At 34.7% G+C, this 14,499-nt stretch overlaps 1 protein-coding gene across 3 annotated transcripts; it reads left to right on the top strand.

Annotated features, from left to right (window-relative positions):
- The first annotated feature begins 9,053 nt into the window (after positions 1–9,053).
- On the top strand, positions 9,054–13,551 carry LOC139075081 (acrosin inhibitor 1-like). 3 transcript variants are annotated; one of them, XM_070569277.1, is made up of 6 exons: positions 9,069–9,271; positions 9,637–9,713; positions 10,703–10,740; positions 11,732–11,847; positions 12,550–12,611; positions 13,185–13,551. In XM_070569277.1, the coding sequence occupies exons 2-5, from the start codon at positions 9,647–9,649 to the stop codon at positions 12,581–12,583; spliced, it is 255 nt and encodes an 84-aa protein (XP_070425378.1). In that variant the 5' UTR covers positions 9,069–9,271; positions 9,637–9,646; the 3' UTR covers positions 12,584–12,611; positions 13,185–13,551. The 3 variants fall into 3 exon arrangements, with proteins under 3 accessions (XP_070425377.1, XP_070425378.1, XP_070425376.1); XM_070569276.1 differs by lacking the exon at positions 12,550–12,611 and having other exon boundaries at positions 9,054–9,214; XM_070569275.1 differs by lacking the exon at positions 12,550–12,611 and having other exon boundaries at positions 9,085–9,271.
- The last annotated feature ends 948 nt before the right edge of the window (positions 13,552–14,499 follow it).

Genomic DNA, 14,499 nt, shown 5'->3' with positions numbered 1-14,499 from the left:
TCATATAGAGTCAGAAATATTAATTAAAAAAATTTCTGAACTTTAAAGTCTAAAAGAATATATAGATCGGATTTTATGTATGCTGAATTTCCTTACCCTAGGCGAAAAGCATGGAAAACGCTAGAGACTTTCAGCAAAACAGGAAGGGCAAGAGGAGTCATTTCACAGATAAAGCGACATCAAGGAATTAGCATGGAGAATGATGGTTAATTTTAAGGTTGTCACAACACTGTCTAAAAAAGAAAAAAAAGAAAACAAGTAGATTATTACATAAAAAATCCTATATGAGGCCTACCATGGTTCCCTCAAATGAGAATTTTATCTAAAGAACTAAGCATACTGAAATCTGTTTGGAAAGGGCCAGGACCTGCCTAGTGCCCAGGCTTTGTAACTATCCTTTCTCTTCTCTAGGCCAATGAAACCACATTTGCTGGCTCAACGCACTTCTATAAAAGCACACGTACTGACCTGAAAAAAAGAGTGCTTGTAAGAACAAGAACCAGCCTTCTCTGCCTCAAAATTAAGTAATGTCATTGCCTACTTAATTTCTGTAGAGTCTGACAATTTTCTGTCTTGTATCCTGCTGTCTTGATCTTGATATTGCTATCCATGCTGGTTTCGTGGCTCTACAAATACCAATCTACATGGGAACTAGGTTTGGGGGAAGATCCTGGTGAAATTTATCTCAGAGATTTGCTGATAACCTAACCAGATTTTGAATACTTCTAATCCTAGATTGCATGCAAATGTTTCTTCCTGTCTTTTAGCACACTTCTGGAAAAGGAGAATAGACTCTCTCCTGGCGCTGCTTGCTGCACCTACAGTATCTCTATGACACTTTCTCCACCTCTGGCAATCCTTCTGCTGAACCTAATTTCCCTGGGCTATTTTCCTTTAGTATTGTCTCTCCTTTCTATTCTTCTCTCTGTTTCTAAGCACTGGCAATCCTTCTGCTGAACCTAATTTCCCTGGGCTATTTTCCTTTAGTATTGTCTCTCCTTTCTATTCTTCTCTCTGTTTCTAAGCACTGAGAGTATATTTTCACAATCCCCCACCTCTCCTTCCACATATTCCAAAGAACCCATCACAACTTTGCTGTTCCTGTCTGAATATTACAGAAAACCATGATAGTTTGAATTATCTCCATAGGAATGGAAACATTTTTTTAATTTTAATGTTTGATTCTAATTGGAACACTTAGATTACTTTTTAAAACAAGATTTAATTGCTTTTTTTAAATCAAGAGAACGAATGAAAATCAAGCATGATTGAAGTTAATAGAATAAAAGAATTTTCTGAAATATAATTCAAAGCACAATATTTATGATATATGTCGGCTTTATACTGTTTAATTTTACTTGCAGTCATTTTGTTTCTCCTGTGTGATTTGCAATTATGCATGAATTACAATTCAAGGAAAGGAAACTAAAAGAAATGTGCCATGCAGACAGAAAGAACAAAATACTTTTGTAATGAATATACAACTTAATATAATGAAAATAGAAGCCAAAACTTGTCTTGAAGTGATTAATCTATATGCACTGCTGTTAACAGCCTAAGTAAATGTCAATCATTGAATTAATTTGAATGTGACATACTGATTAATGAAAATAACTATAAACAGGGCACCACAAAAAAACACCTTCAGAAATGCTGGTTCCTTTACATAGATATAGAGCTTGTGCCTAAGTTCTTTAAATGAGGAGATTGTGTTAATAAATGCCAGTGTTGACTTTCTTGGGATTCCTGAGTGAGACTTTGTTACATTTGAAAAGCAGACATGCAAATTTTATTCCATACCTAAATTTCTTGTAAAAAACACATATGTTGATATATGTTTTGCCATTTGATCCACAGATAGGTTCATATAATCTGGAACAAGCTATTATCAGGGGATATTTGTGAGAGAAGGGCTATAAAAGTCAAAGACATTGTAAAATAAATAGTAATAATAACAATACCAACAACGCTAATTAAATGTGACTATCATTTTCCACAGACTGCGAATATCCTGATATACAGAACAATCTTAGTTCTTTTTAGATTACTTGAATAGTAAAATACTTCCTAGCACATAGAAAGGGCTCTGTAAATATTCTGGATGAATGATTAAAAGTATCAGGCCACAAGCACTCTTCGCATCTCTATTTCCATTTCCACTGTCCTAGTCTGAGCTCCCGTCACTTCCTGCAGGACAGTTGCAGTGTCCTGCTAGGTGGTCCAACCACAACCACTTCCAATAGCTCCAAAGAGTTTGTATTGAAACCTTCCACCTTTGCTAAAAACACTGCCCATTTTTTCCTTAAGGTAATCCCTAATCCTTAACAGCTAGCATGTCCCTGGCTCCTTCCCATCTCTTTGGGGTCTTTGTCTCCCTAGACCTCTCTAACTCTCTATGCTCTAGCCACAGAGATCTTTACATTGCTGGAATCAGCTAAGCCCCCACACAAATCAGGACCTGAACGTTCTTTCTCCTCTGCAACTCTGCAGACACTAAATTCCCCTTGAAATCTATTCTCCCACCATATAGATAGCCTTTTCTCATTACTTGAAATTGTTTTATAGAAGACAAGAACACTAGTCTGTAACACACACTGATATTCATTGCCTACTCTCTTAATTCTCATATAAATTCACATCCACACACCTGGCAATTTAATTTTACAGAGAATTCTAGTCTCCTGTACCCCTTATTCAATCACTCCTGTTTTTTCCTGACCTGTCTTCTTTTGCTTCTTTGCAAGGGCTAGGTGAGTCAACATTTGTGTTCCTTTTTCACTGTAGTACTTAGTTCTCTTGCCCCTTATTTGTCCAACAGTTTCCTCTTCCCCCTCATTCATGCTCTTCTCCAAACTTCCTAGCTCTGAACCAATCTCACTAACTCTTGCCACTGCTCATACATCTGGCAACGTACTCCTGGAGAAAATAACATATACAACCATGTATTTGATACCATGATGAATACAAAGTTTTGATTTTTTAATAGTCAAAAGAGAGCTTACTGAAACTACTGTCATACTTCCAAAAGCCCCAGAGACAATACCTACAAACAAAGCAGAAAATTAAAAAAAATTAAATGATATTTCTTTGATAAGAAAAATCTGCTGATAGAATAAAGGCATTTATTCTCTGTAAGTAAAAATAATGAAGTATATATTTGTGGTCATTTATCTGTGTGCCCAAACTAGGTCTCAATGGCCAAGAAAAATCCAAAAGTTTAATCTAAATCAATAAGCATTTATTTGTGTCTTCTGTAAATATGGCTACATTTCAGAACCTTGTATATGGTGGCTTATAAAACTCCAGCAACAGTTCTGTCAAAAATAGGTAACTTCCCCACTTTGTAGATGAATACACTTAAGTGTGGTAAGAGCAATGACTTGCATGAAGCCACTTAGCATTCAAGGCGGGGAATGTGGAATCAAATTCAATGTATCAAATCTAAGTCTAGTGCTTTTTAATAGAACCTCCTACATCATTTTTGGTGTCTGGGGGCTTCAAGAAAAATTATCACCATGATCATCAGTAAGGTCTCTATTTTGGCCAAATTTTGGACAACTACTGAACGATCAAAGAATTCTCATTGACTACGAGAAAAATTATTTACCAGACAAAATGCAAAATGCCAATATAAAGAATGACATAGTTTTAGTCATTTGGAAGAATGCTTTTCAATCCCTTCAGTAAATCTGTAGTGAGGTTCTGAGAAAATAAATAGATCCAGATATTAATCATTAAGACAAATCCCAGTGTTGAGACTCAACACACAGTGAAAAAAAGTTCCAGAAGCTAGCTCCATGGTGATGTTCACCTCAAAGGACCATCTCTATCTAATCTATCCATCCCTACACTCTCAGTTAGAAGTTTCAGTTCAAGAAGAACAAAGCTGGAGGCATCATCACACTCCCTGATTTCAAACTATATTACAAAGCTATACTAATCAAAACAATCAGTCACTGGCATAAAAATAGACAAATAGAGCAATGGAACAGAATAGAGAGACCATAAATAAACCCATGCACATACAGTCTATCAATTTTTGACAAAGGAGTCAAGAATATACAATGGGGAAAGGAGAATCTCTTCAATAAATGGTGTTGAGAAAACTGGACAGCTACATACAAAAGAATGTATGTCATACACAAAAATTAACTCAAAATAGATTAAAGACTTGAATGTAAAACCTGAAACCATAAAATTCCCAGAAGAAAACATGAGGGGTAAGTTCTCTGACATTGGTCTTAGAGATTGGTTTTTTGGATTTGACACCAAAAGCAAAGGCAGCAAAAGCAAAGGCAGCAAAAGCAAAAATAAACAAGTGGGACTACATTAGACTAAAAAGCTTCTGGACTCTGCAAAAGAAACCATCAACAAAATGAAAAGGCAACCTACAGGATGGGGGAAAATATTTACAAATCATATATCTAACGGGTTAATATCCAAAATATGTAAAGAACTCATAGAAATCAAAAGCAAAAAACCCAAACAATCCAATTAAAAAATAGGCAGAGGATCTAAACAGACATTTTTCCAAAGAAGACATACAGATGGCCAACAACAAAAAAAGGTGCTCAACATCACTAACCATCAGGGAAATGCAAATCAAAACCACAATGAGATATCACCTCACACCTGTCACAATGGCTCTTAACGAAAAGACAAGCAATAACAAGTGTTGGCGAGGATGTGGAGAAAAGGGAACACTTGTGCACTGTTGGTATGAATGCAAATTGGTACAGCCACCATGGAAAACAATATGCAGGTTCCTCAAAAAATTGAATTAACATATGATCCAAGAAATTCTACTTCTGAGTATTTCTCTGAAGAAAACAAAAACACTAACTTGAAAGATGTGTACCTTGTGCTCATTGCAGTATTATTTACAATAGCCAAAAACATGGAAATAACCTAAATGTTCCTTAACGAATAAACAGATAAAGAAAATGCAGTATATATAAATATATATTCCATTATTCCAATATTATATATAGTATAGAATTATACAATTATATATAATTATTAATCTTACTAATAATTAACAATATAATTATACTAAAATAAAATTTCACATAATCAATAATTAATTAAACTATCATTAATATTATCATTAATAATATGATTATATTATTAGTAATAATATAATTACATTCTATATTATATATTATTATATATATAATATGTATATATTATTGGAATAATGGAATATATATATATTTATATATAATTCAGCCACAAAAAAGACTGAAATCTTGCCATTTGCCACAAAATGGATGGACCTTGAAAACATTATGCTAAGTGAAATAAGACAGAAAAAGATAAATAGTTTGATGTCACTTATATGTGGAATCTAAAAAACAAACAAACAAACCCAAAATAAGAAACAACCAAATGTCCTTCAATGAGGGAATAGGGCATAGACAAATTTTGGTACAGCCATATATTGCAATACTGTGCAGAAATAAAGAGCATAGACTAATGATGCACACACCAACTTGTGAATTTGGTGTGACTACTTTATGAATTTCAGGTATATTGTGATTAAGGGGGCAAAAATCCAGTTTCAAAATCTTACTTTATGACTCTATTCATATAACATTCTCCAAATGACAAAATTATAATGATAAAGAAAAGATAAGTGAATGCCAGAGGTTATGGTTGGCGAGAGAAAGTGAGTATCAAGGGGTAATTTATTTGTGGAGATGGAATAGTTCTGTATCCTGAGTGTGGAAGTAGTCATATTAATCTGTACTTGAGACACTTTCTACAGAACTATATAGCAAAAAATTGAGTGCATTTTTTAAATGGTGAAATCCAAATAAGGTACTCAGTTCTGTTAACAGTGGTGTACCATGTCAATTTGCTGGTTTCTACATGTACTGTGGTTATATAAGATTTTATCTATGAGGAAGATGGGTAGGACAAGACAGGAACTCACTATATTATTTCTGCATCTTTTATGGGTCTAAATCTATTTCAATATAAAATTGTTTAAAGATAGTAAAGAGACAGAAATCAGATCAGTGGTTACTGAGTACTAAAGAAAAGGGAAAGAATTGGCCACAAAACCACACAAGAGAAATTTGGGGAGTTATGGAAATATTCTTCATCTTTATTGTAGTGGTGGTTACACAATTAAAATATTTGCCTAAATTTATAGAACTATACAACTATAAAAATTGAATTATGCTGTATACAAATTATAATTTAACTGATGAGACATAATTTTAAAACTCTGTCATATTCTTTAATAGTTGTAGCTCCTGTTCTTAGCTCTGTTAGTATATTATCTATGTCTAGTATAAAAAGAGCATTTTTTTTTTACCTTTGAGCAATAGGGTTGGTAAGTTTTTGGCCTGCTGAATTTTATTGAATAACTTTTCATGGACGTGACAATCCAGAGTTGTGGCTCTATACAATTAAGAGGATTTGCAGACATTTCTGAATCCTTAAAAGAAAATTATGTCCCAAATGAATTTAAAGTAAAATGTTCTTTCATATTACATTTGTGGTCATTTGACATTTAATAATTCACCTATGTTGGATTAAATATTCCTATAACCGAGTGTAAATTGTTCATTAGGCTAAATAACAACATCACCTCTATTTGAAAGTTTTGGCTTGATTCTTACTATTAAAGTCATTTCTGAAATGATTTGAGTAAGTATAATTTTAACAGAAAATGATGGCATACATGTTCAGTCAAATGATTCTTCCATAGAATATTATTTCTAGGGCTTACAATTGCAACATCATGGTGTATAACAAATAGTCTCATTATATTTTAGAGTTTTCTTGTCTGGACAAGTTGGATTCGAGTCTTCCGGCCGAGATACATTTGTATTGATCATTTTAAAACAAGGTATATGGTGCCAAATCATTTGGGTCTCTTCTGAGACAGGAGGTAGACTAAAAGACGTCAGTCTCCTTTGAAATACTGGTAAATGTGGACTTCTGTTATTCTCTTTTCAACAGTACGAAGTTTCCAAAAAACCCCCAAAACCCCACATTATTCAGTGACCTGGGGGAAGATCGCAAACGTGGTGTTTTATGTGTTGAAGATAAATTCAGGTAGCTCCTTCCTGTTATTGCCCAAAGTAATGGGTTTCTTTGCCGACAACGTGTGGGGCAGTGACACTGGGGTGGCTGAACACTGTCCTTACTTTCCACTTTTTCTTTCTTTCTCTTTTAACATCTCTATTATGTTAAAGACACAGTCTTCTTACTTTACCTCTGGTGCAAGTTTAATAATGCATTCTTTTTTTTTTCCATGAAAGTATTAATTCACACATCTAACATTTCCTTTGCTAGCTAATTAAAAAAACCCAAAACAAAAATCTTGTAGCCTGCTGTGATCCATAGGCAGTCCCTCCTGTTCTTAGTCTCTGCTGACGAATATATATAGAAGTCCGAGGTGTGAGACTGAGGGATTCACAAAAATTTTAACTCTAGGCTTCAGTTTACTCTTTCCTCAAATGTCCTGCTCCAGAAGAATTGATTTGCCACAGATACCCCTGATGGTGTTTATGTAAATAACTCACAGAGCTACTGTAAGAATAATATTCTCTTAATATAATAATGGAGCACTTTCTGCACTCAACACATCTTGTGTTCTTCCATTGAGTTGGAGTTGAACAGTGCTACATTCAAAGTTTTCTTTCTGAATTCTAGGTTTTTCCACTGCTGTAAGAGGTGGGTTAGATTAGGATGATGAATGCGAGTCTAGCACCCAACTTGCATGCAAACTGTCTTCATATTTTTTCCCTAACGTCTAAGAGACAGGCTCCTACATTTATTTTTTGTGTTTTTTTTAAATGAAAGTATAGTTGACATACAATATTATGTGAGTTTCAGGGGTATAACATTTGCATTTATATACATTATCACTTGATCATCTAGTAACCTTCTGCCACTATATACAATTATTACAGTATTGACTATATTCCCTATGCTGTACAATACATTCTCGTAACTTATTTATTTTATAACTGGAAGTTTGTACTCCCACATTTACAGTAAAGAAGTTATATATTAGAAAATCTAGATATTGTATCGGGGTCACTTAGCGATAGGTGAGATGATCTCAGGTCTTTCAACTGCCAAATATCTTTCCAGAAATCAGACTGTGAAGTAGATTAGTTAACTAGAGAGACAATGACTGATGAAATCTCACCCTACTTCAAAGCCTTCAATGACACCCACTTACCTTATTTAACATATAATTTAAGATACTGCCCCATGTGGTTTCAACCTCACTCCCATGAGCCTTTTTTCCTTTATTTTTTTTGTGCACTTTTATTGGGACACAATTGACATACAACGTTGTTCAAGTTGAAAGTGTACAACAGGATGATTGGATACACATATATAGTGAGAAGCGATTACTACAATAAATTGGTTTCTTTCTGTTTCTACTATTCACATCCTATTCTCTAGGCTGGATTTCAAAGCTGGCTGCCTCAATACTTATCTGGGAACTTTTCAAAAATACCATTACCCAGACCTCAGGTACAAACTGTCATTCACAACGTTGGTGTTGAGACCAAAAATTGCTAAAAGGTCTCTAGCTGATGTCAACACCTGGTTGGGAATTCGTACTGTGGTTTTACAAGATGTTCCCATTGGGAGAAACTGGTTAAAGGATACAGGAGAACTCTCTATATTGTTTCTTACAACTGTATGTGAATCTACAATTATCTCAAGATAACAAGTTTCAATTTAAACTTTAAGAAGAGTTTAAATGTAAAACAAATCTCCAGTTGAGTCTATTGTTCTCTGGTGTTGCAAAATACTAAAGGCATCTGTCTAATTACAGTTCACAAAACTCCTCTTCTTTGCTGGTTTTGATTCTCTTGTCCTTTGCAGCCCAATAGCTTGGAAAGCTTACATATATTTTCTCTATCATAGAATCTATGATTATTCTTATTACCTTTCCCATCCTCATACTTCTGTGTTCATCAGATCAAACTGTCCCAAACCTCCTGCTGAGAGAAGATCTACTGGGCTAGATCTTAGTGAGGCAGAACACAGAATACCTCAGGGTCTCATCTGCCATGGGCCATCTGTTTTACTCTATCAAGCTCCTCACCAACAGGCTAATAAAAGAGACTCCTCAGCTGGGTGGAAGTGGTTGAGAAGCAGAGGTGAAGAAGATAGGCACAGTCCCTGGAACTGCAGACCTCACTTTCCACCGCCTTCTCTGTTTCAGATTGGTCAGGTGGGGAATCTACAAGGGTAGCCCTAGTGTATAGCACTGCTGTGAGGACAGCTCCAGGTCAGTTCTTCCTGAAATAACTCTTTCTATTTTCTGAGGAAAAAAAATGAGATTTAAATGTGTATATTTCCTTAAACGCAGCCAGGCTTCTTGTGGGCCGAGCCAAGGGTTGGGGAATGAGCAGCTCCTTCTTAAATGTGGAAAGAGGACTTGTCCTGGGATTGCTCTCACATGCCTAAGAGGCCCTCTGTTTACTTATATGTCCTATTGAATCTGACAGTTGGGGGAAGAAAAGAGAATTGTCCACCTTAATTAGAAATCTAGGGGGGTGGAGGGTTTCTTTACAAACAAGAAACTTTCATCTGGAAATAGGAAATTTGTCTCCTGTGTCATGTGTTATAAACATGCCAAGTTTCCTTCCTCAGACTTGATAAAATGTCTTTCTTCTCATCATGGATCAAAGCTATATTCGTCATTGCCTTGGCATTTCCTCTTTATTCTGGTGAGTAACTTTTCCAATCTGAGGTGAAACATTTCACATATCACAGAAAATGCAGGAAACAACTGCTGTAATTTAGGAATGGAGGAGCTTTTTGTTGTCGAGTTTGTAAACTTTAAACTGATGAAGCAAAAACGGACATGTTAACAGATGCTTTTTAAAAATTGCATCAGTGGATTGCTTTTTCTCATTTCCTATTTTGGACAAGTGGAGACAGAGCAGTGGGTTAGAATGGGCAGTATAATTTCACTCTTTGTTCATCTATGACTAAAGAACATTACCTAAATTCTTCTTCTTTCCTTTTTGGAGGCCAGATTCCACGGTTGTTAAATGCAAACCGTGGGAAGGAATGATCTCTTCTGGGTCTGGTATTGTTCAATATTCTGATTTTTGATCAGCCACTCTGAGTCCCGTAAGACAAGCCTTTGTTTAAGGAGAGAACACATTGATGCCTCTGGCGATAGTTGTCTTAGAGCTCACAGTGGACAATGCATTTCAGAATAAGGCATCTGTGAGGTATTGCATAGACCCACACATTTAGATCAGAGTACCAATTAATTCAGTACTAATTGATTTCTTCATATTTAAGAGACATGCTCTAAAGCATTGTCCTCTCTGTCTAGAATGTGTCATCTATGCAAATGGGGAGAAGAACAATATCTTCAAAGAAGGATGTTAGGGATTATTAACAAACAGTACACAAAATTATTTTTCACAGAGTGAGAATAATAGGGAATTAAGTAATGCTTTCAAATTTTATATTTGCGAATTATTTGTTTTGCTAATCACATGAACAACCTGCCTCATTATTAGCAAGGTCTTGAGTAAGCAACTTGCGTAGGTTTTTGCTATTAAAAGATATGGGCCCTGTTTACCAAAGACAATTCTTCTCCCTCCTCCCTCCATCTTCCTTCTCCTTTTCCTTCTCCTTCTTTTACTTCTTCTTCATCGTCTTGTTAATTTTTAACTTTTCATCTATGTGTTGGTTGCAGAAACTTCTTTTGCTCCTGCACCAGAATTCAGATTTCCGGTAAGTTAATATTGATGGAAGTTGAAAAAGCTAAACAATTAACTTTTTTACTCTGTAATTTTAAGAGCATACTTCATCAAACAAAATGTACAACAGAGAGATCTTTCAAAAAGTACAAAAGAAGTGTTATTATTACACTAAAGTCAAGAAATAGAAACTTAACAGCCATCTAAAACCATTTGTCATTATCTAGACAACGTAAAAATGTACATATCCCACTACACAAAAATTCAATTAATGGGCATAAATGTTGTTTCATATAAGCATCTGAGAAAGGTCAAAGTGTGCTTAGAGTAGAAGTGTCCATCTTAGCAAAGGAAAAGTAATAAAGAACCGATCTAAATATACACTTAAAGGTGGATAAAATAATGACAATTTTCATTTCAATAGTGGAATATTGCATAGAGGTGAAAAAGATTAAACTACAGCACTAAATATCTGAATAAACAGAGTCACAAAGAAGTTTAAAAAACAAGTGATGTAAGCATACACACAGTATTATTTATGTAAATTAACGATGCTGTCAACACTAAATAAATTGCATTTATATCTACAGCTACATATGTTCATACACACTTACACAAATACACACATACTGACAAATAGGCAAGCATACACATATATAGTGAAATTATCAAGAAAGACGAGAGGGTGATAAATAGAAAAATTAAGTGTCATGATTTCTTTTTGAGTTTGAAAGAAAAAAGATGGAAGGTGACGTGAGAATGGTCATTGTTAAATTGTAAAAACACGTTCAACCAGTTCTATGACCTTTTAAAAAAGTAATAGCAGGTTTGTAAAAGAGTATTAATAATATTTTAATTTTTAATTGGGATATATGTTAATTTTATATGTGCTAGTGTCATAGCTGTTAGTTTTTAAAACTACGCATAGATGGTATTTTTCCAATTTTGATCCATGGCAAGTCATATTAAGATTAAATAAAATTTTATTCAGAGTTTCATTCCCTGATAAATTTCATCTTTAACAGCCAAACTGTAAACCGTATATAGATCCTCAAGGAATTTGCACCAAAGAGTTGGATCCAGTCTGTGCAAGCAATGCAGAAACTTATTACAACGAATGTAATTTCTGCTATGAAAAGATGTAAGCATACAATGGTAAATATTTGTTCTTCCACGGTATGAAGACACTATCTCAAAAAGTGATATCAAAATCTGTGTTGCTGATAACATAGGCACAACATATATAGAAAATAACTGTCAGATCTCTGTAAAATATTAGGGGCCATACTTGTACCTTTTCCTGAAGTTCTTGTTTCTTAAAGTAATTTTCTATTTAAGCTCTCACTATAATTTTGCTTGATATTGTACAAATGTATAAATCAATTAATTTAACTTAATTATGAGTTACTAATGGGAGACTAGCAATTCTAAGGCCCAGATGCGGAGTGATAGACCACTGCGGTGGCCATGATATTGACCCCTGCAGAATCTTAGCTGCAGGGAGCATCATAATCGTGCAAAACTCAAAATGATTGTGGTACTCTGAAATCTCTCACAATGGAACCATTTATGCTAGAAAGGGACACCTCTGATGGTCGACTTTGTCTCATGAACTCCATGACAGCCTCCAAATTTTCCTTGGAGAGGAGATCATTCTAGAACACCTGCATCCAATCTCCCTTCCAGCTTCCTTCACTCTGAAGGAGTTTGCAGCCTAAAGGTTTGCCAGCCTTCCTACCTCCCTCCTCACGTTCTCTCGCAAAATCTTTGCACATTTAATCCCCAGATTGACATCTTTTTTCTGGAGAACAACTAAGATAATCTCCAATCTCTCCTCTCTCAGATCTGGGTGGGTCCCAAGACTGAGTCATGACTGAGCATGGAGAAGAGTCAAGTAGCCATGGGGTGAGGACATGTGCCAAGCTCTAAGAGCTAGCAGAGTCCAGCTGTTTCTGGAAATGGAGGAGCCTCTCCATCATGTTCCATGTTCAAATCCTCCTTGTTGATAAGTGCTTTGTTGTCTCTGTGTTTAACACCCAAACTATATTCTGCATGCATATTATCTGCATTTTTGCACCATGGAAATGAGTTCAATCTGTGCAACCAAAGGTCAAACTTACAGCAATGAATGTACTTACTGCAGTGTTACTACCCAGGGAGTCTAAAATGTTCTTTTTTAAATAAAATTTTTATTCTAGAATAATTTTAGATTTACAGAAAAATTTCAAAGATAGTGCCAAGTTTCCATATCCTTTACCCAATATTTCCTGAGGTTAACCCCTTAGGGAACCTTGGCACACATGTCAAAACTAGGAAATTAACATTGGTACATCACTATTAACTAACCTACAGAATATATTTGAATTTTACCACTTTCTCCATTAATGTCTGTTTTAATATTTCTTGAACTGTAACATGCTTTATTTTTTTCTTGCAAATCCTTAATTTTCTTTTTTTTGTCTCTCTCTTTCTCTACAGGAAAAGCGGTGACAAATTTGATTTTAAACATTTTGGAGAATGTTAAATATTGATGGAGATGCGCATCAATATGGCTTTTATTATAATCACATTTTGTGGTGCACTCTACAGAAAATTAGTTTTCTCAATCAGAGCCTTAAATTCATAGATGATCAAGTGAATCTTATGGAGCAGAAGATGGAATATATATCATTCAAAAGTTTTTCCAACTCTAAGTTCCTGTGATTTCAGGATTTTGATTCTCTGTGTTCAACTTTTCAATGACAGTTTGAAAATATAATGTCTTAATTGCATGTTTGATAAAATAAAAACTAATGTAACTTAATTTCACTCATTAAAATGTTAAATGATATTATCTATATTAAAATACCCTTTCTTTGAGTAATGGCTTAAGGCATGGGCATACTTTGGTAACTGTAATCAAAGCAGTATTTTCAAAGGTGAACTAGTTAATACATTACTTGACTGTTTAACAAAAGTACAGATTCCTGGGCTCCTTTCTAGCCTAAAGAGTCAAATTCTCCAAGAAAGGGGGATCTGGGGAACTGAATTCTAAGAAGCAGCCAAGGTTAATGTTATGATCACAAATGTTAGGCAATAAGAGGTTAATTTAGTAGGAAATTAAATACTGTGATTGAATGACTTGAAGAACCACTCAAAGATGCTGTAAGATTTCTGAGGCTTTGGAAAAATTTATCATATTATTTTCTTTCTCTCTCACAAATAAGTCAAGAGGTAGGTGAGGGATCTTCAAACGCAAGATGACACTGTTTTTCTCAACCTGGAATATTCATTCATGGTGTAAGTCCGATGCTTTTCCATTTCTTCCATCTCCCAACTAACAAGAAGCAGCCTATAGCTGAGTAGCCAAATGCTCATTTAATGCTCAATTTTAACGACAGAAATATAGATTGCTGACTGAAAGACAGGTGTAAATCTACCATATATATTATATCAGGTATGTTCTTTTTTGGTAAAAAAAATTCACATTTTAATTGAAGTGTAGGATCTATGTGGAAACTATTTCTTTGTTTAAGATCTCCAGTATTAATTTGTAATGAAAATATCCATTGGAGTGTCACACTATAAAAATGCATTCAGCCAGTTTTGTGACCTTTTTCCTTATAGAGGTCTTGTACAAAAAAAAATTCTTTAAAAAGCAAATAAAAACCAAAATGAGATATCACCTGACCTCACACTTATTAGGATGGCTACTATTGAAAAAGCAGAAAATAACAAGTGTTGGCAAAGATGTGGAGAAGTTGGAACCCTTGCGCACTGTTGATGGAATGTAAAATAGTACAGCCACTAGAGA

This window comes from Equus przewalskii, chromosome 13 (assembly GCF_037783145.1).
Source record: "Equus przewalskii isolate Varuska chromosome 13, EquPr2, whole genome shotgun sequence".
In the NCBI taxonomy this organism is placed as follows: domain Eukaryota; kingdom Metazoa; phylum Chordata; class Mammalia; order Perissodactyla; family Equidae; genus Equus; species Equus przewalskii.
This window is presented reverse-complemented; position numbering and strand designations above follow the sequence as displayed.

Bases quoted from the DNA above. Each gene is read 5' to 3' on its own strand.
- LOC139075081 (XM_070569276.1), top strand. From the start codon at position 9,647: ATGTCTTTCTTCTCATCATGGATCAAAGCTATATTCGTCATTGCCTTG. The intron at 9,714-10,702 runs GTGAGTAACTTT...TGTTGGTTGCAG, and splicing joins GGCATTTCCTCTTTATTCTG to AAACTTCTTTTGCTCCTGCA. The intron at 11,848-13,184 runs GTAAGCATACAA...CTTTCTCTACAG, and splicing joins AATTTCTGCTATGAAAAGAT to GAAAAGCGGTGACAAATTTG.